General features: G+C 41.7%; 3 protein-coding genes across 7 annotated transcripts in view; 2 read left to right on the forward strand and 1 right to left on the reverse strand.

Moving 5' to 3' along the window:
• kremen1 (kringle containing transmembrane protein 1) overlaps positions 1-5,153 on the forward strand; it is a 70,147-nt gene extending 64,994 nt beyond the window's left edge. For 2 of the 3 annotated variants that reach the window (XM_085179791.1, XM_085179794.1), the window contains exon 9: positions 313-5,153. In XM_085179791.1, coding sequence (XP_085035917.1) covers positions 313-472 — 160 coding nt within the window. In that variant the 3' untranslated portion in view covers positions 473-5,153. The remainder of the gene's footprint in view (positions 1-312) is intronic. The other variant, XM_085179793.1, reaches the window with a different exon arrangement.
• A 3,073-nt stretch (positions 5,154-8,226) lies between these two features.
• Positions 8,227-16,610, forward strand: coq5 (coenzyme Q5, methyltransferase). Its single transcript, XM_085179731.1, has 7 exons — positions 8,227-8,435; positions 10,586-10,735; positions 10,824-11,048; positions 12,773-12,879; positions 13,040-13,128; positions 14,080-14,191; positions 14,621-16,610. The coding sequence occupies exons 1-7, from the start codon at positions 8,255-8,257 to the stop codon at positions 14,720-14,722; spliced, it is 966 nt and encodes a 321-aa protein (XP_085035857.1). The 5' UTR covers positions 8,227-8,254; the 3' UTR covers positions 14,723-16,610.
• Positions 15,691-27,214, reverse strand: part of znrf3 (zinc and ring finger 3) — a 65,931-nt gene continuing 54,407 nt past the window's right edge. For 2 of the 3 annotated variants that reach the window (XM_085179727.1, XM_085179729.1), the window contains exons 3-8: positions 26,909-26,983; positions 24,136-24,267; positions 23,209-23,319; positions 21,709-21,876; positions 18,832-18,934; positions 15,691-18,750 (exon numbers count right to left, since the gene is read on the reverse strand). In XM_085179727.1, coding sequence (XP_085035853.1) covers positions 17,006-18,750; positions 18,832-18,934; positions 21,709-21,876; positions 23,209-23,319; positions 24,136-24,267; positions 26,909-26,983 — 2,334 coding nt within the window. In that variant the 3' untranslated portion in view covers positions 15,691-17,005. The remainder of the gene's footprint in view (positions 18,751-18,831; positions 18,935-21,708; positions 21,877-23,208; positions 23,320-24,135; positions 24,268-26,908; positions 26,984-27,214) is intronic. The other variant, XM_085179728.1, reaches the window with a different exon arrangement.

The raw sequence follows: 27,214 nt of genomic DNA on the forward strand, positions 1-27,214 counted from the left end.
TGAAAATGGATCCATTTTCCTGAAAAACGAAAGTTTAAGTTAAAGCCAAGGTTTACCAGTAATTACAATAATTTTGAGTCCAAAAGTATTGAGGGCTTTTAAACAAGTACCCAAAAATTGTAAAAACCTACACAAGAGCTTTGGTACCACCGTTTTAATGGATCTGTCTGTGACATTAATCGAGCTTTAGGACACATTTGTGACTCTCTTTGTTAATCTCTGTTCATTGTTTTCCATCTTTTCTCCTTTCCCCTCTCTCTTTTGTGTAATTCCTTTTCTTTGTCTTTACTTCGTCTTCATTTCTACTCTCAGGTCTCCAAACATCCCAACCGTCAGTGGTTCAGACACCTGCAGCCAGAGCACAGCGTCTTCTGAGCCTTGGATCATCCTGTACCGCCCCTCTACCATCTCCCTGTTCAAGAAGAAGCTAAAGAACCACCACGGTGACCTCAGCCCCCTGGTGGGCAACTAGTGCTCCTGCTGCGTCCTGCTGCGTCCTGCCGTCTAACCAAACAGTACCGCCACCCGCCACTATTCTGTTCAAGGGCCGTCAGATGCCAGGCCCTCAGACAATGAAACTCTTCGAGGCGCTAAGCAAACAAGCCAACAACTGAGTGGCTAATGACAACTGACTGAGTGAATGCTACTAAATGGTCTGTGTGCCAAAGTGGCCACGCCCTCCTAACCTGCTCAGCACCGAAGAGGAGCGGGAGGGCAGGCAGGACTGTAAGACTCCACTCTTGGAGAGGAGAATAAAAGATTGGATAGAGGAAAATCTCAAAGATGCTTTTATCATGCAAGAAGCTGTTTCCATCACCCATGGATGACCCTACCAATCAAAATACCTCCAAAAACCCCTCTGGACAGCAAGCTCACTAGTGAAAATATGACAAAGCTGGAGTGCAAAAACAAATCAGCTCAGTTCAGTTTCAGTGGCAGCCAAATCTTCATCAGCATCAGCGAGAGGATGAAGAAACCGACTCTTTAATACATATTCACATATGACACATGCTGTAAAACTTCAGTTTTTTTTAATAACTTAACTGCCTCATGCGGATGAACATTTTCAGCCAAAATCCAGAATCCTCCCATCCAAAGAGTTGTTTATTCATTTGTGTTCTTAATTCTGTATTCAAACTGCTAATGTTTTTTTGTTTTTTTAAAAAATATATGTTTTACGTGACACCTGGCTTGCTGAGGAAAGGGAAATAGGACACGGAAATGTCACACGGAAGGTAGATATGACAGCACTTTGGGGACGAATCAGTCACCGCAAAATGAAAAGATCAGCGAGAAAGGGAGCTTGTTCGCCCACTCGTTCACTCAGCGCCCATGGATTTGTGTGGCGAGGAGAAGTAGCTAGCTGGCTGGGGGGGTGGGGGGTTGGTGCAGTTTGCTCACAAACTGCCATTTAGGGAGGCTCGGGAAGATCTGAGGGCTTTTTCTGCTCGGTTGTGGGTGGGAGTCTTTCCGGTTTGATGCTGTTCAAGTGCCTTAAGGATCTCCTCTTCCCTTGACTCAGTTCCGCACATCTGTTTCTTTCACAAAGTGGACTGGTGTCCCTCACAAAAGTCTGCACTTCTTAAAAAAATCCATGTAGATATGAAGAGTTTCATTCCAAAATAGGGTTTCCGCCACTTAAATGTCCAAAATGCGTCCTGGTCTTGTGCGGTGATTGAAAGCATTAATCTCAGACGGGATCTTTTACATCGTTTTTTTAACACGACTTTGTTGATGTCGATTTATTTTCTTTGACACACTTAGCCTTTTGGGATAGAACTCTTCATATAATGACAGACGAGGCTTTAAAAGGCTTTTTTTTTTTGTTTCTTATTTGTGTATCTTATGTGTAGTCTTGGACGTTTACTGAACATATTGTTCACATTATGTTGTCTTTTGATTACAGGGGGATGAATATTGTTGTATATTATGTAATTCAGTGTGGGAATGATGATATTTATGACTGCTCTTTCATTTTGTGTCTCGGCAAAGCATTTAAGCAACTTGTCAAAGTGCTTTTGTGTTACTTTAGCTCAAAGGCGGAGTGCTTTTTAAAAAAAAAAAAAAAATCTAATCTTCGATACCAGTAAATTGTCTAAATTCTGCAGAACGCTGCAGACCTTCAAGCTTTTACTTGTCATATAGATTTCAGGCCAAAAGGTTGAGTGCGAACAATATAGTCAGACAGAAATATAACCAAAAGCACCCCACGGTACTATCCACAAGCTGACACAAGGTTTCCAGCTATAATGGTTTTCTGTGACATTTTAACTACTTGTGAAAGGTCAGAATCTACTAATGCACCAACGGCATAGTAATTGGCCTTTCCTGATGTGAGACTGGATGTTCAAGGTTTCTGCAGATGGCCGGTGAGTTATTTTCTCACTGGCAAGAAAAATAAAAAAGATCCTAACTTTGAAGCACTTCATTTTGGTCCAGCTTACAAGATGAAACGGTACTTAATCACTCACAATTCTGTTTCAGTGAAAAGACAAAAAAAAAAGGAAAAAAAATACGCACTTGTACAGCAACCTGAGCACTTGAAAGAAAGGTTATATTTTATGCATGACACGGCATTACAGTGACATTCAAATCAAAAGATTTATGGTTTTCGAGAACTCGGACGGAATTTAATACCCGTAAAAAGATGAATAACTTTTGTTTCCCAATCAGAAGTTTTCTAAAATGTTATGTTTTGCCTGTCCTCTCAACTGTAACTCATGTTAATTATTGCAAGACAAGAGCACATGCCCCTGGGTCTGTGATGTTCAGAGCTGACCAAGCGTAGAAAGAAGGGGAGAAACGGAGAGCAATGGGAAATTAATGCGCGTTCAAATCAAACACAAGCTAATGAAATCTGACAGTTAAAATCTAACAAGGGCATATTTGTTTGGATAGCCTGGTGAATTATGTAAACTTCCATTTTCTGTCCGGTCCTCCAGTCAGTCGGAAAATTCCACGCCGTCTTCTGAGCGGTGGAAACAGTCTTTTTCTTGTCTCCAAAACTGCTTTTGTTGATATGAATGTCCTGTAGTGCTCGATAACATGAAAACAACACCAGAAGCCCTGAGTCATCACAAGAGGCCAAAACATTGTTTTCATCGAATTGTAAATAGCAAAATAGTGAAAAATTTAATTTATACAGTAAATTATTGTTATTTTGTATGTGAATGGGATATAATCTATCTTTTGTATAAGTGAAGTATCTTTGTAGTTTTATTTAATGTGTCCTGGTTGCAAAATAAACACTGTATGCATGTTTCTTATACCTGTGTTGTGCTTACTCTACTGTTTTCTTCTGCCCCAGCAGTACAGTTTATTTCATCATCAAACTCAATTTCAGATACCCGAGTTGCTGCAAAGCATATGGGCTGCAAATATCAGATCAAGCTAATCCCATTCTCCGCGTTTCCATTTGAAGTCTTTCTGTGCTTTGTGTGCGAAAATCAAAAGGTGCAGTGTGACTTTCTGAAGTCTACTCGCCTTGATTGGATTCAGGCTCGGGACATGTGCACAGGCCTTCGCCTTTTCTTCCACGAAGCACAAAACTTATCAGATATGCGAAATGACTCCCAGATTGTTTGGAGATGCATGCGCAAGAGCGAGGATTTGGAGTGCCATGTGTGAGCCATTGGCTCCCCTGTGGGATGAGGTCAAGCGTGCAACCTGCACATTTTAGAAGGAACGGCAGGAGTCCAGCTTTACAACTGGAAACACGCTGCGAGGAAAAAAAAAATCCAAAAACAAAACCGAACACAGAGAGGCGTTTAATAAGCTGGAACCGTTGCGACATTTACAGCATTGATTTCTTAATTCATGAAAGGTGTTTCTGTTTTCCTTTCATCATTGCTCACTTTGAAAGTGCTTAAAGCTTGGCTTTGCTGAAATCTGGATTGTATATTTGGTGGTTAGCCTCGCGCAACTTCATGGTAAAGTCATTCTCTCAGTGCTAAACGGGAACTGTCCTGTTTTTCTGACTATTGTTTAAGAGTAAGAAAAACCTCCTCTGAGGCTTCTGGCTGAAGCAAATTTTAAAGCAAAACACCTGTGCACATAACAATAAGCAATTTTAAGACTATCAATGGTCTCAATATGCAAAGTCCTCTGGAGATCAGCAAGAACATTCCAATACATCAGACAAAAAAGCAATCTGGAGACAATCCTCTTACTCCCTCTACTGGTGATAAGATATCTAAATGATCCTCGCCTTGATGCTTGGTACCAGCGGCATCCTTTTTGCTACTTGAGTGTAAAATAATCTTTCTACACCGCAGATAATCTGAAATGTTGCTAAAATTGTTGGATGAATGTATTCATTTTCTCCCAATAGCCATAGTGCAGATTAAACTTTATTTAATCCCCACCATTTGACCTTAGAACTGAAGAAGCTTCTCGGATGAGAGGTGAAATGTCTTCAAGTAACTTAAAGAAGTCCAGACGCTTTTCTTTGCAAGCTCCTTTGACTACGATGACCTGAATGACTGAGAACCTTCACAGACATATTAAACTTTATTATCGCTCCTCTGGGTCCCAATGAAAAGTCTCAGCCTTGTCAACAGACAAGGAAAAGAGACTTGAGTAAGCAGATCCCTCTGAACCCAAGACGACCAGTAATTAAGACAACAATGGGACAAAAGGTGACAGTGTCTGGTTACTGTAAGAACGAGAAAGTGAGAAGAATAGGAGACAATACCTGCCACTTTCTGCACTCAGGGTGCTGAAGTCAGGTTAATTTGGAGGGATGTATCATTAGAGGGTAAAGGAGCTTGTCTCACTTGATAGATCTGAAAACGATCCCTGTGAAAGAAGTTTACTGGTCATGGAGGAACCTGCCTGTTTGACCCACTTTACTCTGCAGTACTATCTCATGAACTTCAATGAACAGGTATGCTGGCCTGTTTAATGCTTTGCACAAAGTGCATTGCAATAAAAGTGGTAGAACATCCAAACAAACAAATTTACCCAAAAGCAAGTTAAAAAATGGATTTGTAGCTGCTTTTTGAAAGCGATCACAGATCCACAGAACTCAGGCTCAGTGGGAGAGCGTTCCATACTGGGAGGCCACTGTTGCAAAAGCTCTGTCTCCTTTAGTCCTCGGCCTTAAATGCTGCACAGCCAGCAGGCCCCGATCACATGACCTGGGCATGTAAGGATGTAACGTTTGTATGTATGCTGGCGTTTGTCCATGGAGACCTCTAAGAGTCAAAACCAGAATTTTAAAGTGAACTCTAAAGTTAATGGGAAGCCAGTGCGCCTGAAAGGTGTGACATGTAATTTCAAACAACCTGCAGACGAGCTTTAAGATTTCATAGGAGACGTGAACAATGAATTACAATCATCCAGACATGATGAAATAAAAGGATGATTTCCAATTTTCAGCTGAGAGCGTGACACAACTGAGCGCAACTTAACAATTTTCCCTAAATCATAGAAGCAAGAGTGAGACAGAGATTTGAGTGAGTGTCTAAAATGAAAGCTGACTCAAAACATACTCTGAAGTTCCTGATGAACTATTCACCATTACTTTCTGCATAAATTTGTTGGGGGCACAAACAAGGACTTCTGTCTTCTCTCCATTAAGTTAGAGACAATTTTCAACCACTTTTAATAGAGTCTAAACACCTCTGTAAAATCTGCAGACTTAAAAGAGATGTATTACTGAATGCCATGTGCATAACAGTGATAAGAGACCAACTTAAAAATGCTCAAAATGTGCTGAAGAAGGAATGAATATAAGAGAAACAATAGTGATCCCAAAACACAACACACAGTAGGCCAAAAGAGCTTAACTTAGGAGCAACAACAGAAAAGTAAAATATTACATTTCACCCCTGAGGATTTATACAAAAAGTAATAAAAAACAAGAACCAAGCAGATTTAGTAAAATCACTGATTCCTCTGTTGAATGGATACTGCGAGGTTTAGTTCCCTGCCAAACTGACCTTTGAGAAAGGCCTAAAAACCTGAACCTGAACCACCTCTTCGTATTTGTGTCTTCTTGGATAATAATATTTTCTCAGTGAATGAAATGAAATTATGATAAAGTTTTTTATTTTAAAACTTTGGTCACACAGTAATTGTTTGATTGCATAACGTCGACTATAAAACCCCCTAATGGCCTTGCTAACCAGAACAATGTCATGAAACAAAAACAATAAAACAAGCTTTCAAATAAATTAAAATCTTGAGCTTTATAATATTTATCAACAGTCTATATATATTTTAGATTTAGACCACAACAATAACATTGAGATATTTCATCTGGAAAAGTAAATCAAATTCATAGCAAAAGTTCCAACCTAAATACAACTTAAATAAAGTTTATTAGGCTTTTGTATAGTTATGAAAATGTTGCAAGCTAGATAGATAAATGGATACCACATATCCCCCACAACACATAATGGTGTGGGGGATATTTTCTTGGCACACTTTGGGCCCTTTAGTGCCACTGAGCATTGTTTAAAGAACATAGCCTACCTGTGCATGGTTGGCAGTGTTGGGGAGTAACGGAATACATGTACCGCCGTTAAGTATTTAAAATACAAAATATGAGTAACTGTATTCCGTTACAGTTACCGTTTAAAAAGGTGGTATTTAGAATACAGTTACTTTGTTGATATAAATGGATTACACGGCGGTACTTCCCTTTTTCATATTGTGGCGGGTCAGGACTGTTTGGGTTTTGTTTGACAGGTGGCAGCGTTATGGTTGTCATGGTTACAGGGTGACGCTCTCTCTGCGCGTTTCCTGGGTGAGAGAGGCCTTTTTGTTGTTGTTGTTGTTGTGCTAAGCTAATAGGCAGAATGCTACAGGTATAGCTCTAAAGAATGTAGCATCATAGGCAGTGTAGTCTGTGCTGCAGGGAGAATGGACTGCCATACCCGTTATGTGTCTGTGAGCGAGAAAAAGGAAAAGTACGAGTTGTCATCGAGCAAAAAACGGGAGCTGGGAGCATGCAAATATAATAATAACCACTGCAGCCAAGAAGAGTGCCTGACGAGCCCAGTTGTAAGTAAGCTATGACTCGACTGTGTTCGTGTTTTCCTCTGAAACAATAAGTTCCGTTGGAGCAGCCTTTCAACGCCTCTCTGTCTCTGGCTAACAAAGTTGACCCAGACAACAAAGTAAAGCTAGTTTTCGGCTATGAGCCCGACACGGAACCGACATATTAGCCAGAGGCCCCTTTACTACGGTTCGGAGCCGCGGACCGTCAGTAACAGTAATAAATCACAGCAATAGTACATTCACGTAGTTGTGAACAGCATATATTAAGTAATCCAAAGTATTCAGAATACGTTACTCTCATCGAGTAACGTAACGGAATACCTCACAGAATACATTTTGGGGCATGTATTCTGTAATCTGTAATGGAATACATTTTAAAAGTAACCTTCCCAACACTGATGGTTGGTGACCATGTCCATCCCTTTATGACCACAGTGGACTTGTCTTCTGCTTCCAGCAGCATAATGTGCCATATCATAAATCTCGGATCAACACTAGTACTTAAACATTACAATTAGTTAATTTGTACTCAAATGCCCTCCACAGTCACCAGATCTTATCCCAGTGCTGCTCAATGAGTACTTTTGGGATAAAGTGGGAAAGGAGATTTACATCATAGTTGCGCAACAAACAAATCTGCATCAACTTTGTGATGCTGCTGTATCATGTATCACGTGGACCAAAATCTCCGAGGAATGTTTGTAGCACCTTGTTGAATCTATGCCACGTCTATGCCGGTGAGTGTATCATTGATTTTCACTTACAGTTATGATTCTTATTTGAGTAATAACTTCCTTTTTTAGGCAAGTAACCAAAAACAACATATCGTGGAGAAAAAAATATCTAATATCAAATATTTAATACACTGTACTACAAGGACACACTCTGATGCAATATCCTTTCCATGAAAAAGGTTTAGCTGATACAATTTATACAATAAAGCAATTTGCACGGAGAACCCCACAGGTCACTAAAATACAGCTAAAGAGAAAATGTAGCCTGGCCAGCTACCATAAAAGTTTCCCTTCACCTGTGTTACACTTTCATGAAAATTTCACAAAACCTGCATTAAACTATTATTATTATTATTATTATTATTATTATTATTATTAATAATAATAATAATAATAATAATAATAATAATAATAATAATAATGTATTTAGATTTTTGTAATATTGCTACTTAGGAAAAAAAGACTACATTGTCGCCTACGAATGACGACATCCCGTGACATAACTGTCAGGCAACATGGCGGCGTCCGTGAGGTTGCTTGTCCGTCAAGCGATCCGGCTTTCTCACAGAAACGTCACCGTTACAGCCGCCGGGGTTTCTGCTCGGCCGTCCTGTCGATGTTTCAGCGAATCAGCCGAAGAAAGAAGTACGCATTTTGGTTTCGAGACCGTGCCGGAAGCAGAGAAGGCGAAAAGAGGTGAGCGACTGTGGAGCCAGTCTTCACATAAAAATATCTCCATTTAATAGTTCGTTGCCTCTCTAGACATGTACAGACTTTGAAGCACGCGATATGAGGTCATTTTAGAGTCGTGAGGAACTGTTAGACAATTCGGCTAAGCATTTATGTCTGAGGCAACATTCAGTGAACTTCTAAGTGTTTAAAGTGCGATGCCGTCAACTTTATTTATGATTATTTTCATAGTGACACCTTTAATATCCCACAGCATCCTGTCATACCAGCCCATATAAATTTCCTCCTTCATAACATTCATGAAGTTTCCCTGTGGTCTTCCTCTTGTCCTCCTGCCTGGGTGCTCCATATTTAACGTCTTATACCCAGTATATTCACCATCCCATGTCTGCACATGTGAAACCATCCCAACCCCACCTACCTCTATAACTCTCCAAAATTCCAAAAAGTCTCCCAAACTTTTGACCTGGGCTGACTTAGCAGAGCAATTTTATAACAGTCAACTGGAACTAAACTAAAAACTGAAACTAGATGTGAAAACAAACTAAACTTTAAAAAAATGTAGAGGTAATGTCCTTAGTTTTAGTGTCTGTTAGTTTGGTAACTTGGCCTGCTAGTCACCAAAAGACATGTTTATTGAGATGTCTACAATACTATGACACACTATGAGTTAGTCATAAGTTTTTATTGTAATATCTGCACTAATTTTCCTAAATCTTGCCTCTAATACATGCCTTTAATACAATAATAATTAAAAGGACTAAAACTAACACTAACAACTAAATTAAAACTAAACATTTATTTTAAAAAAAATTAAATAAAAACTAGACCCGAAACAAGGAAATCCACTTGGGAAAATAACTAAAACTAACTAAACTAAACTGAATTTAAAAACTAAAAGTTCAATGAAGAAAAAATCTAATTAGAAAATACAAAACTAACTATAATGACTCTGTAGCAGTCAGTAATTCCTGACTCCTTGTGCATTAGCTTGCCATATTAATGAGGGTAAAAATAAAAAATACACAAAATGACCTTCAATTCAATTCAATTTTATTTATATAGCACCAAATCACAACAAAAGTTGCCTCAAGGCGCTTTGTATTGTACAGTAGATACAGAGAAAAACTCAACAATCATATGACCCCCTATGAGCAAGCACTTTGGTGACAGTGGGAAGGAAAAACTCCCTTTTAACAGGAAGAAACCTCCAGCAGAACCAGGCTCAGGGAGGGGCGGGGCCATCTGCTGCGACCGGTTGGGGTGAGAGAAGGAAGACAGGATAAAAGACATGCTGTGGAAGAGAGACAGAGATTAATAAGAGATATGATTCGATGCAGAGAGGTCTGTTAACACATAGTGAGTGAGAAAGGTGACTGGAAAGGAAAAACTCAATGCATCATGGGAATCCCCAGCAGCCTACATCTATTGCAGCATAACTAAGGGAGGATTCAGGGTCACCTGGTCCAGCCCTAAATATATGCTTTAGCAAAAAGGAAAGTTTTAAGCCTAATCTTAAAAGTAGAGATAGTGTCTGTCTCCTTAATCCAAACTGGAAGCTGGTTCCACAGAAGAGGGGCCTGAAAACTGAAGGCTCTCCCTCCCATTCTACTTTTAAATACTCTATAGAACAACAAGTAAGCCTGCAGAGCGAGAGCGAAGTGCTCTAATAGGGTGATATGGTACTACAAGGTCATTAAGATAAGATGGGGCCTGATTATTTAAGACCTTGTATGTGAGGAGCAGGATTTTGAACTCAATTCTGGATTTAACAGGAAGCCAATGAAGGGAAGCCAAAACAGGAGAAATATGCTCTCTCTTTCTAGTCCTTGTCAGGACTCTTGCTGCAAACCTTGAAGTGAAGAAGGAGGAACTCACTCACATTGAGCTGCAACATTAAAACGAATAACTGTGACACACATGCACACTAACGCTCTGCTTTATAAACTTTTTGGGGATATTTTTTTCTTTCATTTGCACAGATTACTGATATTTCATATATGGAAGATGACTATTTTGCATTGTATCACTAAACCACTGTATCATGTCATATTTGATGTCCAGGGTAGCTATGATAATATTATAGGTTACTCCATAAATCCTTCCCCTATTCTATACCTCTTTCTTATTGTTTTTTTTTTTTTTTTTCTTTTCAGTATATAAAGTTTTTGAGAATGTGGCACAGAAGTATGACATAATGAATGATGCCATGAGTTTGGGGATTCATCGACTGTGGAAGGACATGCTGCTGCATGCGATGCATCCGCAGCCTGGCGCTCGTCTCCTGGACGTGGCGGGTGGAACAGGTAAAACCGTTTGTGTGCGCTTCTGCGAAACATCAAACTGAAACATCTACTGCCAATACACATCTGTATTCCCTGTGATGATCTACAGGTGACATTTCTTTCCGTTTCCTGGAGTACGTTCGCTCTCAGCGGGAGCGGCAACAGAGGCGGGCGGTACGCTTCGGCCAGACGCTGTCATATCAGGACATTTCCAACAGCTACTCCACGATAGAGACGGACGGGCCCCGGGAGTCAACGGCTGTTGTCTGTGACATCAACAAAGAGATGCTCAAAGTGGGAAAGGAGAAGGCTGAGAGCTTGGGCATCACTGCTGGTAATCTTCTAAATGCAAAACTGCTTCAAGTGTCTTCAAGCTGGATACTCGGTCCCTGTGATTCTGTGCATGTACAGATCTCATCAGTAATAGGAGCCTTAGCCTCACTTTGGCTGAGTTGTTCTGAAGGAAACTGGCAATGTATGCTGTGTCACGTAGCCTCAGATCCATTATAACCGAGAAATCGAAAGCTTTTCATTGATGAAAGCTGGCTTTGTGTCTGACAGAAGGAGAACGAACCATTCAGAATCAAAAGGTTAATGTGGAAAATACTGTTTTTTAATTTAAGATGTGCAAAAGTGTCACTAATACGTCTATGACATATTGTCATCAGTCTGGAGATAATACTTGAAATGCCTACAGACTGTGAGATTTCAGAAATGGCTCTTGTAGAAATGAGGTTTGGTGCACAGTTTCCAAAGGTCATACCTTCTGATTCATTGGGTCCGATGCATAGCAGCAGTTCCTCAAATATTCATTCAAATGTGGTCCTGGTAATAGCTAAAATAGTAGATCACATATACAGATGAAGTTTTTGCTACCACAGCTCAATTAGATTTTCTCATTTCTTGGAATCAGAAATGTCTGTTTGGGTTTGTTCTTCTCCGCAGTGATGCCAGTATTGAGTTGATCGTTGTGGTAGTTAAGCAAAAGTTTTGTTGTGGATCTGTGGAGCCCAATACAGGACAGATTCTATGTAATTCCACCAAAAAAAGACTGATGCCAGTGCCAAAATGTTTACCACTGCTGTGGTCCAAAATTGAACCTGGAGTTGTTAGTGGCTTTTGGGCTAAGTCACAATTAAAAAAACAAAAACAAAAAAAAATATCAATGATTCAGAGATTCTCTTCACGATTTCCTTCCCACAGAAATTCCCCTACCTTCTGCTTGTAACTCCACATAATAATCAGTTCTCAAACCTGTCGAAATATCGTCTGGTTCTCAAAAGAAACCATGCAGAACTGGTAGAGCACCAGCAGTGACACTGTATTATGGGAAAAAGGAGTTGTTTGAGAACGCTATCCAATCATTATACATGTTTAATTGCAAGTTCCGATGCAAGGTGGTGATTCCTGAGATATTTATCCCACCTGCATCCTCTCTGGAGCCGGAACAGTTGAACACATCGTACAGACCAAACTTCTGCATCATACTTTATGTTGGTTGGTTTGTTACAAAAGGCAACTCGCTGTTACGTACAACTGCGTTTTCCTTCACGTTGGTCGTGTTTCTTGTGGGACAGCCACAATTGCAGTGTATACCTGGCTTCCGTCAGTGGAAAAAAGTTCTTCGATTGTGAAATCTTGACAACAATGTCAACCTGACACCAGAGCGGAGGAGACGTATGCACGGAAATGTGTTTAAAGAAAAAAACCTGCGTTCACTGATATCAGATATAAGCATCCAGCTTTAGTGGTGGAAACACTGCAACTTGACTGTAAACACTTTTAGATCAAGTAAAACAAAATGTCAATTAAATTTGTGCCACTATTCAGCTTGAAGCATTCTGCAAGTCATGGCGGTGGGAACGGCACACAGGATACAGGAGATGCAAACAGTTTAATTATAAGTGTGGGAGATTTCTGTTCAGCCATGCGTGACCCGAACAGATACACTGTAATTATGGCGCAGCTATTGGCATAAACTGTCACGAGGAATTGCAAACTGCCAATAACCCACAGAATTCATGCTTGTTTGCGTTTTCCTTTGTCACTTTGTATCAGGTCTATCATGGGTGGTTGGCGACGCGGAGGAACTGCCCTTTGATGACGACCAGTTCGATATATACACCATCGCCTTCGGCATTCGAAACGTTACTCGTATAGATCAGGTAAGTTACTTTTAAAGGTCTTTTTATTTTCTGTTTCCAGTTAAATTTTATTTTTTACTATTTTATTCTCAGTTTAAATAAGAGATGAATCCAGCAGCTGTGTTTTTAGAGTAACATTTTTTGTGTCCTTTGACATTAAATTAATAACTGGCTGTTTCAGGCACTGCAGGAGGCTCTGCGGGTCCTGAAACCTGGCGGCAGGTTTATGTGCTTAGAGTTCAGCAAAGTGACAAATCCCCTGTTAGCAAGGTGAGGAGGAGATGATGGCCTTGAGTGCATATGTAATATAAATCAATACTGTAAAAAATAGTCTTGCTGAAATGTTCATTTTCTCTATAAGAGAAGCTCTTATGGTTTTATAAGTTTATATAATGTGATGAATATTGCTTTCTTACAAGTCAGTTGACTTTTTCTGAAACTGCAGACGTAACAGACTAAATGAGCTTTTGCTTCCCTCTTCTGGTTCTCTTTAATATAGCATGCATGCACTTAAGTAGAAATGGAGTTTTGGGATATTTAAAAAGAAGTTGAGAATCATCAGCTGATCATTGATCACTTTGACTTGCAGACTGTTGACTTAAAGTTCAACAGATTTCAACACAAAGTTAAATGAGGCACTAGAACTGTGATTGCATTTGATTTAGAGGTTTTAGTTTATTGAAAAGTATAAATACATGATATTCACAAATGAACTCTGGAAAATCATATAAATCAAGAGTAAAGGAAAGTTTATTAAACATCTGTGAAATAAATCTGGTCAAGTAACAGCAAGTAGCAGAGGGGTTTGTTAATCACACACAATCACCCCTGCCCACACACCTGAGTAGCCCTCATCTCCCAGGCCACTCATGCATGGACTCTACTCAAACCAAGTCCTTGCACTACTTCCAATGATAGATACCCTGACAGCCATTAGGTATCAGGATTGGACCAGTGTCAGACCTCACACTGTTGCAGTGGGTCCTGGCTCCCCCCTGGTGACGAAAAAGCTCAGTCTCATATGGCGAGAGTATCGAGGCAGTTCCTGGAGGAATTGATACTATTGAGTAGCCCCATGCTTACCTGACATGATTTGGTGCATCCAGTTCTGTCAGGCTGCACCTCAGACTGTCCAGGAGCTCAGTGAAATGTGTAATTATGGGAGCTATTTGAGACAAACACTGGGTTCTAGTTCTGAGAGATTCCTGTTTCCTTTTTCAGGCTTTATGATGCGTACAGTTTCCAGATAATCCCAGTGTTGGGAGAGGTTATTGCTGGAGACTGGAAGTCTTATCAGTATTTAGTAGAGAGCATCCGCAAGTTCCCCAGCCAGGTAAGGCAGATTTATGGTCTGCATCTTATTTCTGTCATTGCTGCGCTTACTCTGATTACAGTTCTCAATTTAAAGTACCCTTCTTAGATCTTTCATTCACATATTTTATTCTGAAAGAGAGAGATTTGATTCATGATAAGTGGCGTGAATTTGTTTATCTGATTACTCGATTGCGCTGGCACTGTTTGTCACATTTCTAAACCCTCTTTTAGTCTAAGAAAAAATCGACAGCATTTTAATGAGGTTACAGTGTCTTTAGTGCACATTAACTGATTGAGTCTATATGCACAGTCACAGTATTAAACATCCACTCTGGAAAAAGAAACAGTTGAAGCTTGTTATGTATTCACGCTGTACTGCTGTGTGCAAGTCTGTCACTTTGTGGATTCACTGTTAGTCATTGGTCCCCTTGTTCTTTTTCCTCTGCAGGAGGAGTTCAAATCCATGATTGAAGATGCGGGTTTCTATTGTGTGCAATACTACAATTTCACAGGTGGAGTGGTGGCTCTTCACTCTGGTTTCAAGCTGTGAGATGCACTCCGAATGCCTTCTGTAAAATATCGAAGAAGTAAAAAGTCAGTTTCAGGCTTCTCTGCAGTATGACTGTACAGATTTTTCAGACTTGAGTTTTCTAGCTTGAGGCTTCAGAGCGCCTTCCATCTGCTCACTGCAGAAGGTCAGAGAACATTTATTAAATCCAGAGGAATTATTACGAAAACTCTTAATAGATCTCACTGTATGTGTACTTGTACAAATGACAAGATGATTTTTTTTTGGTAATGTGTTTTGGTGATGAATAAAACCTAAAAAAGCTAATCATAATATCTGAATGGATTATTACCAAAGCTGCAAAAGGCATATTAATTACTCCTTATAATGAAGCTCTTAGAATTTAAACCACTGACTTTTTGCACAAAACAAGAAATCATTCATATAGAGTGCACACGATGAAAAGCAGGACACCACAACATTAGTTACTTGAATAAAACTGTATATTTTACATATCTTTATACACTTTAATTACAAAACTGTATGGTACTAAAGTTTTAAAATCAGTTTTTTGGTCAGAGAAGATTTAATCGTCTTTTGTGCAATTACCATGTATATACAAAGTCTCATGTTAGTGATTTTCCTCAAAATAAAAAGCAACCAAATAACTCAAACGTTCATACACTCGGAACATAAGACATGGCTTAAAGATAAATATATTAGTAAATAAATATTCAGAGAACATATTTCCATTTATGAAATGTGTTTGCTATACAGGTACAGAAATATACACAGATTGATTTCTAGCCTCTTTTTTTTTAAAACATTTGTAATAGTAATGACAGAAAATAATTATATTCTTAAAAAATATTAATTTTTGTACACATTTTTTAATCTTAAGTGCTAGAAACAATAACAAAAACAAAAAAAAAACTTAAATAGTGACTCAAGTACCCCAAAATGTTATATTTGCAGTAGGTACATATCTCTATGCAAAAGGCAAGATTAGATTCTCACTTGATTACAGCACTGGGTTAACTTATAAATAGGGTTATTTCAGGTTTTCCTCTGTGTAGAGAATGTGTATATTTCATAGAAACAGTATTAAAAACAGTCTGCAGGACAAACAGAAAGGCATGAATGACAAGCAATGATATCGCAAGTATGTATTATGCACAGCACGATTCAAACGGATACACTGCGGTACTTATAACTGCATCATTCAAAAAGAAAAGTCACAGTACAAATAAGGAACCCTTTTAAAAGACGAGTCTTTTCCAGCTACTTTCCTTTGGCCTTTTGATACATGCTAGAACCTTTAAAGATATTTAACAGAGCATGTTTCATTGTGGAAATCGGGTAAGTGACAAAAAATACACTTTTAAGGGCTTCCAAACATTAAGTAGAGTGCTACACTCCATGTTTGAATCTATTGACCCCGAGACACTCGCTCTGGTCTGAAGTTTAACGAAAACCTGTGCAGTGTCTAGATATTGCTACAAATAGCTTCCCAGCCCAGCATAAGGCTTGCCACGTTGCTCTGGCATCTCTCATACAGGTAGGCCACAACTGGACAGAAATGCGATGCATAAAACAAATTCTGTGTATTGACCAGTGTCAGCCTTGCATTCACATTTCTATGCAATTTTCCGTAGTTATACATAGCTTCTTTTTTTTTTCTCCATGGAGAAATGAATGGGTCACAAATACCTAGAAAGACCCATTTCCCTGCTTGAAAACAGTTTAAAATAAAACAATCATGTCTTTCTGTTTTGGTATTGGTAGCTAAGTCCATAAAATCTACTTGACTTGGTGGATGAAGCTTTAAAGGCAGTGGTCATGTGCACAAATATGCAAAATGTACATGTAGATGCGGATAGTGTACTTATATGTAAAAAAAAAAATCTGATTTCTAGAGCTGGCACAAAAACACAAAACTGAGTTGAGATTTTTTTAAAAACTGGGCCCAGATTGCAAACCCTTCATGGCAGCAGGAAGTCTTCAAATAGATGCCAATACCAACCCAATTGAATTTTCAGTTAACAACCTCCATCCATGTGTGTAGTATCATTTGTGGCCACAGGAATGAACTTAATACATTGTTTGTATATATATATATATATATATATATATATATATATATATATATATATATATATATATATATATATATATATATGACAGGCCATTTCAGTAGAAATCCACACAATCTAAGATGATAACATTCAGTGCTCAGAGAGCAAGGCTAGAACAAGGCAACTGAGGGTTTCAATGATTGACTGACACGGTACCACATACATCGTCCCATTCTTTCAGGACTCAAGTTCATATGCCCAAACCTCCCTCATATGTTGAAGTACTGCTTCCCAGTACAGTGGGACTTGCAGAGAGCTGAGGGTGAAACAAAGCCCTGGTCTCCTCCTCTTGAAGGTATGGGTGACCTCTAAACTGTCCTGAGGCGAAGTACCTGTCCGTGGGCTCGCGCTGCTCCCCTGTCCGCAACTCCGTCTCCACTGTGACACTGACTGGTAATAAACTGCTCTGGGTCTCTGCCCCTGTACCCGACTCACAATCTGTGTCCTCAGGAATAATGGGTATTCTCTGGTTGAGTTCGCAGCAGCCCTGTCCTGAGCAGGCCTCCGAGTCTGCTTGTGCGTACTGCACATTAACAGCGTAGTCCTCAGTATAACGCCCTGCTGCGGCCCTGTGGACCTTCATCTCTTTGTAGAAGCAGCAAGGCAGCCCTTCATAGCTCACCTGCTCAGAGGAAGGGCACAATTGCTCAGAGGCAAAGTAGTTCTTGGAGGTTGACCCCTGGAAGTCCATTTCCCTGTGACAGCATTCGGTGGCAAGACGCCCTGCTTGGTCCAAGTCCTGCCCTTTGCACTCAACATTGGGCGGAAGCACCTCAAAACAGCAGCTACAGGCTGCGGCCCCGAGCTCCCCCGACTCCTCTTGTGCCCCCTGTCCCCTGTCACCTCCGGCAGCCTCTGAAGCCCCGGCTGAGGTAGTACTATTGTTGCTGTTCTCCCTGGGTTCCAGTGACGAGCGACTGCTATAGTTGGGCTCCAAACTGCAGTTGGAGAGATGGTCCCCCGTGTTATATCCCGAAGCTCCAGCTGGGAGCTGGAGGCAGTCATGTCCCAAGGGTGCAGGGGAAGATGAGTCCTCAGCTGAAACTGTGTTGCAAGCCGTAGCTCCCGCTTCCCCCCCGGAGCCCCGACACGGACTCTTGCTCCGGTAAACGTAAGGATCGTAGTCGCTGCTCAGTGAGCTGCGGAAAGTAGAGCAGCTACCGTAGACCCCCTGGTTGCTGACTTCAGTACAGTCCAACATGGAGTCACTGGAGGAACAATGGCACTGGCCAGAGCTGCTGCTGCTGCTATCGCTGCCAGGACAGTCAGCGAGGTAGCCGCTGCACACCGAGCGGTGCCCGTGATAGCAGCTAAGGCCAGAAGTGCTGCCATTATCACCTATCCTTGAAGAAGAGGCAGGTGCCATGTGTACCACCGTGGGGTACAACAGCCCTTGCTGAAAAGCTCTGCTGTGGTGGCTCTTGTGGACCCCTCCTCCACCAAGCTGCCCTGGCACAGCAGATCCTTGGCCACCATCAGGAGGCTGAGGGAAAGTCAGCCCCTGAAAGTAGTAGTGCTGGTACATGGTTTCATACTGCGAAAAACAGGCTGCCCGGGAGAAGTTGCGATTGTGGATTTTGGGTCTTTTAAACGTAACATGATGAGGCTGTGAAGGGTAAGCAGGGGGTCCACGGTGCTCTAATCCGCAGTGGTGAGGGTTGATTGAATGCTCCAGGAGAGTGGGGTGGTAGCTCCGGAGAAAGGCCGACGTCGATTGGGGTGGGTACAGACCTTGGGGATCTGGGTGCTGGTCCACAGTGAGCACCGTGATTGGGTTGCCATGCGGGTCCATGCTGGTTCTAGTTGGGTAAGCTGTCACCTGACCAGCACGGTGCACCCTTCCCGGGTAATGAACTGGCAGGACCACTCGTTGCCTGCCATGGACTGGATTGCCGGGGTCCATGCATGCTGGTCCTGGATTTCCCTTCTTTTGCTCTGTGATGACAAATACAACGACATTTAGAAACATTTCTTAAAGGGACCCTCAGCATAGCCGGAGGCTGAACATCAACTCACCAATGATGTTGTGTCTGCAGTGGGGACAGGTGTGATGTTGGAGCAGCCAGGGGTCGACACATTTCTTATGAAATCTGTGGGCACAAGGGATAACCCGCAGCTCCTGCAGGAGAAAATAAAAAAATCAACAGTTAATCTTCATGCACTGTCAAAGCACAAACAGCAGCAAATACAGCAATGAAATATATCAAATGCATGCTCTTATTTTTAATTACGCTGATAAAATCTTTTTAAATCTCATAATACTGTCCGATAAATAATTCACTCTAGAAATATTTAAAAAAAACATTCAATACATCTCCTTTATGTCAGTGGTTAAAAAAAATCAAATGATTAATGTAAAAAATAAATAAAATCAAAGAAATCAAACACCCAAACAAGTCATTTCGTTTTTGGGGTTTTTTCTTAAACCCAGTTAAGACGTTTTCAACATTTTCAAGCCAATTAACTTCTTACCAATAAGTCATTCATATATATATTGCATTAAAGGAGTCTTGATGCTCATGTTCGTACTTTCCAAGGGAGAAATGTTTTCGGTCTCCACAAAGAAAGAAAGTCACATGGAACAGTGATGAAACGTTTCTCCGACAGAAAACACACAGAAAACATTCTGATGAGCAGAATCAGCTTTCAGGGGTTTCAAGCTCCATATGTCCATCCTTGGTTACTAAAAGAGTGACTGCAGTATAAAAGGATTTCCTCATTTTATCTTATACTCGGCTGTGATGCAGGAAACAAGCCATTTATTTCCATTCACCCACCCTTTAAGCCAGCGTTCCCCTGATTCCTTTAATACAGCTATCATCTAATTGGCTGCTGCTTGCAAACAAAAGATTTGAACGGCAGGTGGGTGGGGGCGTTGTATTTATAGCAACCATATTAGCGATAAACCCATCCTCTCTGACATCATACATAGCCTACAGACAACTTGCACATACTCTGATAACATTATTTGAAACTTCCCATGTATCCAACAGGTCTCCTTTAAAAACATCTTTTATATTTATTTCATAGTTGCAGTTGTATTATATATGCAGAAAAGTTTAAGAAAGTGTGAATTAATGTGAACTTAAGAGAAGCCTGGTGTCCAGAAGGTGGCAGCAAAGCTACACTGAGCGGTTATCGGTTGATCGTGAGTCTAATTGACTTTTTTAACACTAACTTGACATCATGGGACAAACACAATACTTAACTAGACTCACACCACAGTAAAATGAAACTTTAATGCTCAACGAAGCCACGTTTTCAAACAAAGCAGGCGTTTACTCATACACCATTAAATATGATAATTTTCCAGTCAACGAATTCCAAAGTATTAAACCAGGAGCACTGGTTTTCCAGCGACAACTCTTTCACTGCCACAAATACTTTACTGTGTGGCTTAATATGACTCATCTTTAGGCTCTTTTCCACCAAAGCTTTTGTTGCTTGGTTCACTGCTCAAAAACAGCTTTGATGCCATTCAGTCTTTTATATCGCCACTTCCTCTGTGCAATCCTGGCGCCACGCTTTGTTCTGTTTTCTTCTCCTCCTTACCGAAGACACACATAACCACAAACACGCGCGCGCACACACACACACACACCACTACGTCCCCTCTGGGCACTGGGGTTTGTCCCCCCCGTCGTCGCTGAACGAGGATGAGCAATGCTCTTACTGTAAATCGACAAAGATTAGGATACATAATTTGACAATGACTCCTTGAAGGATTAAAGAAGGCCACAATGCGAAAACAGGAAGTCTAATCACAATCCAGTGCACTCTGGGTACCCTTATCTCTCCAGGTGCTCTGAAAGACTGAGCTAAACATCTAAAAAGGTAGCGGAAAGCGCGTCACTAAAGATCGCAGGACTGCGGTCCCCGAGCACATCGGGGGGACTTCCATTCCATTGTCCATAAAAACTGCATTATGTTTCATGTCAACAGAATATGCAATGAAAAGAAAACAAACGAGGCGGGTGGATGACCGCTTTAGCGTGGCCGGAGTTAAGCATTCTGACTCCCATATGGTTCACTTATGCCTGCGTGAACCTTGAAGCGTTTAAAAGCATCCATCTCAATGCAGATGTTTTACATTAGTCCTGCGTTTGTGTTGAACTTTTCGGCGTTTTGCAAAGTGTCACTCGAACTGTTAGTCTGGACTGCGTTATTAAGCATTTTGCTTTAATAGTTTGAAATATTCTCATTTTAAAAAATCTGATTTAAAGAAACAAAACGTGTCGGCTGTTATCAAATAAAAGTGCTTTGCTTTGTTACAAGCAGACAACATTCACACAGTCTTTCCTAATCCAGCTTTGCCTTATTTTCTTCCCTTTCATCCATGGTCATCTTTTTACTTGTGCAGATTTATAACATTTTGCTCAGTTTTATTATCAATTTCTCAGTTTTAAAAGACATTGGGGCGACCGTGGCACTGGGGGTTGGGAAGCGCATCTGTAACCGGAAGGTCGCTGGTTCGATCCCCGGGCTCTGTCCTGGTCGTTGTGTCCTTGGGCAAGACACTTTACCCTACCGCCTACTGGTGTTGGCCAGAGGGGCCGATGGCGCGATATGGCAGCCTCGCTTCTGTCAGTCTGCCCCAGGGCAGCTGTGGCTACAACTGTAGCTTGCCTCCACCAGTGTATGAATGTGAGAGTGAATGAATAGTGGCATTGTAAAGCTCTTTGGGTGCCTTGAAAAGCGCTATATAAATCCAATCCATTATTATTATTAAACTGCCTAAAGAGTGCTACACGCAAAGAAAGTTTGATTGATTGATAATATGGTCTGTCACGAAGGCGGCCCAAAAAAAAAACCTATGTAAAGCTTCAGAGAAGTGAAATATCTCCTTCATTCCTTCCAGATTTCAGGCTACCCCAGGTAAAAAACTCTTCTTACCTCACCATCGATGTACTTCTCCAGACAAATGGCACAGTCAGAGGTGGAGCTGCTGCTCAGCGAATCAGAGGCTCCGCAGCTGCTCTCGCGCTGTCCCTTGCCTTTGGCCTTGAACTTTCTCGTCTCCATCTTTTCCAGAGCCTGGATGGCCATTCTGTTCATCGAGCTCTGTGGAGAGGAGGAGGGTGTGGCACAGGGTCAGAGGGGGTAGCGGCACATTTGAGGCCAACATCTGACTTTTGCACGACCTTTCGACGCAAAGTTGACATAAAAGCTGAGATGAGCGATTTCAAAAGAAATTCCATTAAAGTGTCTACACATTACTGTTGGCAAGTGTGCGTTTTTGGGGGGGCCGACATCATGATTTAACACTTCTCCCTCTGACACAGTGCATCATTTTGCAATATTTCACTGATGCATGAGCATCTTTCTGGTTTTAATTCCCTGTCCTCGTTTCATCTTTTAATTTGCTTTGCGTCGCCTTAAAATTGTTACTTATTAGGAACTGTTGACTGATAAGTCGGCACGTACGGAACTGCCTACTAGGATTAAACTAAATGACTCGTGTGTAGCACACATTGTGATTTATAGTACTGAGCGCCTAAACTGATGGTGCATCACTTGTTTACAAGATACGGTTATTTATGCTCCGGCTTAACTAAATCACGTCTCCACAGGGTATTATCCCAGGTCACAACCCACACCCTGATTAGCAAGAGAGCAATGAATTTGGGATGAAAGGAATTCCCATCACAGGGTTAACAAACAGAAAACACGAGGACTTTAAAAGTTCCGGATTTTCCATCCGTTAATTAACTCGAGTCGCGCGGGGACGATCCCTTGAGGAATCCTTCATTAAAACCAAAAAAGTAACGTAATGGATTTACAGTTACTGTTTAAGCGATATTTACACCACAAGCGGTTCATTAATTCTTCCCATTTTGGAAAGGAAATGGTTGTTACGTGCGATAAATCCGCCCTCTGTGTGAGGCGAGTTCACTTAATTAACCACCGAACGAAGTCACGACCACGTCATCTGCTGCTGCGACACACACCCCCTTACATAGCCGCACATGCACACGCACATAAAAAGAAGGAAAGCGTGTCTGCGTTCGCAGCCTGTGCACAGATGTCTGCTGGCAGGATTACACCTGTCTCGACGAATGCCGCTGCAGGTTTTATGCGCCGTCATGACATCTCTGCACGCTTGGCTCCTCCAGCCAGCCTCGCATCAGCATTAACCGAATGCTAATCCTGATTCATGCGCCCGACGTAAGCCTCCACCGAGAGCTTTTTGTCGGCACAGAAGGGGAATCAATCAGCGGCGGAGCTACTGTCGCCTGACGCAACGCCTCCAGTCGTGCTGACTGGAAAAACAAGGCACGGCGTCGTATATCTGGGTGTGTTTTCAGCATGACGCGGGCATACGTTTGGTCGTGACACACTCAGACTGGCAATATTATGAAACAGTTTCTCAAGTTATTCGAGCTCCTCACTAACCTGGCTTCTTCTCTGCTTCAGTTTGATCTTGATGAGCAAAATGAGGCAAACCAACGACACCACCACGAAGAAGGCCAGAAAGATGCCCATGTCAAAATACTCTGTGGGCTGCTGTGGAAAAAAGGAAAGCAACAGAAACACATGTGTCTCATTAAAAGGGTTATTTCATCGTATAAAGGCTTGCATTTAAAAAGAAAGAAAATTCCATTTACTGGCATTTCGACATATTTGATTATAGTTTTTGTTACTCGCTCAGCAGACCAGAACACGCAAAGCTGTGACTCATTCGCCGCTCAATGCAAATAATCTAAAATGCAACCTTCATGCATAATTCAGTGGCGTGTTAAAGAACAGATACGTGGATGATTATACATGCTGGCCAGTTCGCTTTGCCACGTGCATCACTGTCTTCTCACTGTGTGAGAATTTGCACAGGTTCGAGCTACAACTACACAGTTGAGACCATTCTGCAGACTAGAGCTTAAACAACGAGTCAGTAGCAATAATAATACGTTGTTTTTACTACACTGCTCCATGAAAAGTCTCTCTCATCACCAATTCTTTCTCTTGAGGTTTCATTATGTCAAGTTATTTGACCTCAAAGTGTGCAGGTCTCTTATCAAATATTCCGAGCAAACAAACAGCTCTTTGAACGGCCGATATTAATCTCTCAAAGCGCTGCGAAAAAGTCTTTGGCCTCGGGGCAGCGAAGAGCAGAGAAGAAAGGAAAAGGGGTCAGATTTCACAGCTGGAATTTTCGTTTGTCTTCACATCCAAAGCTTCTCTGCGCTGTTTCGCCGCGTGGGCCTCACAAACATGTTCACCTCATCCCCAAGTTCCTCGCATGCGCCCGAGATTTGTCCCACACACATGCACTCCGTCTACACTCAGCGATTTTGAGGGTGTTTTTTGTGAGTAAGCACTTACCCTCGGCGGTCTGTGTTGTATCCGAGCACGGGCCACTTTCTGCTTGTTGACGATGTTCATCAGTTTGACGGCGTCGTTGCCCTTCACGTAAACCACCGGCCGCTTCAAGGGATCCTCAGCAACCTGGTTGAGCTGAAGAGACAGAGAAAGACGACACATGAGACACACGTGTCGGTCTAATTTTCTAACTAAATTAGTCCGGTTTTGTAATTTTGACATGAAAGCTGTCGTGTTCAAAAGGGACCTGGTATGCACGGCCGAGGTTTTAAATAATGCGGTCTGTCTATGTATAACTCCACATTTACAGGTTTTTTTGTGGCCCTGTATGAGCGCAGATGCCCCAGCCACCTTCTTCTTGCAACGTGCAGCCAATCAGAACAAAGCTGGTTAAAGGAAGGGGTCAAGTAACTAATATAGTTTGTTTCCAATAACATATCAACTGAGAGGGTGGCACCAAAGCACTATGTCACACACAATGATAACTTCAATGTCCGACCTCGTGTGAAGACAATGAGAGAAACTCACATTAGCTGAACGTTACTGTTTAAGGCTTTCTTATATCTAGGTTATTTTTAGATGATCCAAAAAAAAAAATCATCTTTCTTTTTTTTTTTCCATAAAACATAGACGTAGCTTTCCGGTCTTGTTCGTGGCGACAGCTATGGTTCCAATCAGAGCTCTGGTCCTAAAGAAGTGTGGCTGAACATCTTTCTGTACTGACCCTGTAAACACTTTACTGTTGAGCTCATGCGCTCGGTCGCTAGTTTTCACTCTATTTTTATAAATCTCGGTTATTCTGTATCATAATGGAGGATTATCTGCGGTATTAGTCAATCGCAAGTTAACCGATAAGTTTGTGCTTTCACAGTCAGAACTGCCCTTCCTCCTTAATTAGTGGAAATAGCGGATCCCTCGTCTCCAGGGGACGCCACAGCGGGTCGCTCCGCATGTTTCGATTCAGGCAAAGTCTTAAGCCAGATCCCCTTCCCGTCGCAAACCCCAGGGGAAATGTGTGTGTCTGTCTGGAATCAAAACAGACCACTGCAATATGGAGGTACGGACAGGTTGAACCTTTGTTTTTTTTAGCTCCATTATAGTTTTAATTTCAAGCTGTTTTTATATATATAAAAACAGTTAATGGAAAGGGTTGCTTGAGCTGAAGTTTGGTCTGTGGATATAAAACCTTGTGTCAAATATGCAAAAATGAGGCCTTTTTAATTATGCCCAGGACTGATTGTTCTTTTTTATTCAACTCCAACAATTTTAAACCACTCTCTGGTGGATTGTTCTACACCAATTAGCATATGTAGTGTGAGACAAAGAGGATATGAGGCGAAGAGAAACCGGCGACCTTTGCAAATGTAAAAGGTTTTAAACTTTTCCCAGCTGGGAAAAATGACCTATAGGCCCGAGACATGGAAACTGCGGCCACGTTTGCCAGAGGGAGTAGGAGGAAATAGTCAGTGAATAGTATGTTCTGGCTTTTGAGTCAGTTGGCATACTCCTTTACTCCTCCTCGCCCTCTCTGTTCTTCCCGCTCGTCTGCTGGTTGGAATCTGTAATTTGAAAAGCCCAAGGGAAATACCGAAGATATATTCACATTGCTATTTCTTCTGCTGTCGTCATGTTCCCCAGTGAATTACTGTATGTTCTGGTTTAAAAGTATAGATGCTGAAACTTTTGATCTCCCGCTTGATTCTGGTGAGCTGCTCTTACTCTGAGAAACCATTCCACTGCAACTCGAGTTTCCTCTTTAACAAGTAATGCCCCAATAAAAACTATAGCTAAAAATACAAATAGAGTGCACAAGCACAAAGTTAACCATAATCTTAACTTTTCCCAAAACAAAACTCCAAGTGGCACTTGGCCCTACATTACAGTCTAAACAGAGGAAAAGGGAGGTCAAGTACATTAAGTTTATAAAGCTCCTCCTAATTTTGGCCCCAGGACCTTAATTCTCTTTAAGCTCCTCCTCCCTGCCCCTCGGCCTTGTGACTCCTGTCTCTGCTGATCGGGCTGCTCTGACTGGAAAAGCCTCTCGGGGGAATTTAACACAGCCGCCTAGCGCTGCCTTTCATGTGGTCGGCGCGCAATCCCTTTTATCTCTCAGCTACGCGCTTTATGATCCGGCAGCAGAGAAGAAGAGGCGAGGAGAGAGGGAAAAAAAAAAAAACCTGCAAGTCCAGGCCTGGTGTGGCAGGGATGAATACCGCAGGAGAATTCTTGCGACAAAGGCGTTCAAGAGGAGCAACTCGAGTATTATACCTCTTAACGGCAGAGACACGGGAGTCGGGAACACTGTCTCGATTTGTGTGACGAGAGATGTGCTTTCTTACTTTAGCCTGTGCTCCCCTAAACTTGCGCTCAAAGAACGCTCTCAGGGGGTGAAGTAAAGTATGCTACCTGTGCAATTGTGAGCTCAACAGAGTTTGGTCATGGTCTAGTGAAAGCTGAACCTGGATATCAATTTTCAGTCCTCACAGAGTGAGGTGCACTCCTCCAAACACAAGTTGGGAGAGTTGAAAGGCCCGGAATGGCTGAATGAGCGAGGCTGATCCGCGTGCTTTTGAACAGAACTAAAGATAGAAAGATCATTGTTTGTACACACACACACACACACACTCATACGCTGCCAGCCAGAAGGGCAGGGCAAGCTGCTAAGCTTCATTCAGAAATGAAAAGCGGAGTCTTTCATGGAGAGACCGAGACAGATTAGACTGTTTCAGTGCTGTTGAGAGCGTGAATGCCGGAGTAATTCTCTGTGTGTACAAACCTGGTCGATGGCATCCGGATTCTCAGATACATCAAAGATGACGGCTGTGGCTCCCCGCTGCACCGCTCTCTTTGCCTGCCAACACAGAACAAAGTAATCATTAGATATATTGGGGGGGGAAAAAAGCCGGGGAATGCATAATCATACCGATAAAGACACTCAACTCCCAAAGTTGGATTTCACATTTTACTCAAGGCCACTAGAGGGAGTTCTCTGCCCGAGTGTAACCTTCACACACATTATCTGAAGTGAGAAAACGAGAAGGAAGAATTAAACCGAACAGATGAGACGTAAACAAGCCGGGGA

Source organism: Neolamprologus multifasciatus, chromosome 12 (assembly GCF_963576455.1).
Source record: "Neolamprologus multifasciatus chromosome 12, fNeoMul1.2, whole genome shotgun sequence".
NCBI lineage: Eukaryota > Metazoa > Chordata > Actinopteri > Cichliformes > Cichlidae > Neolamprologus > Neolamprologus multifasciatus.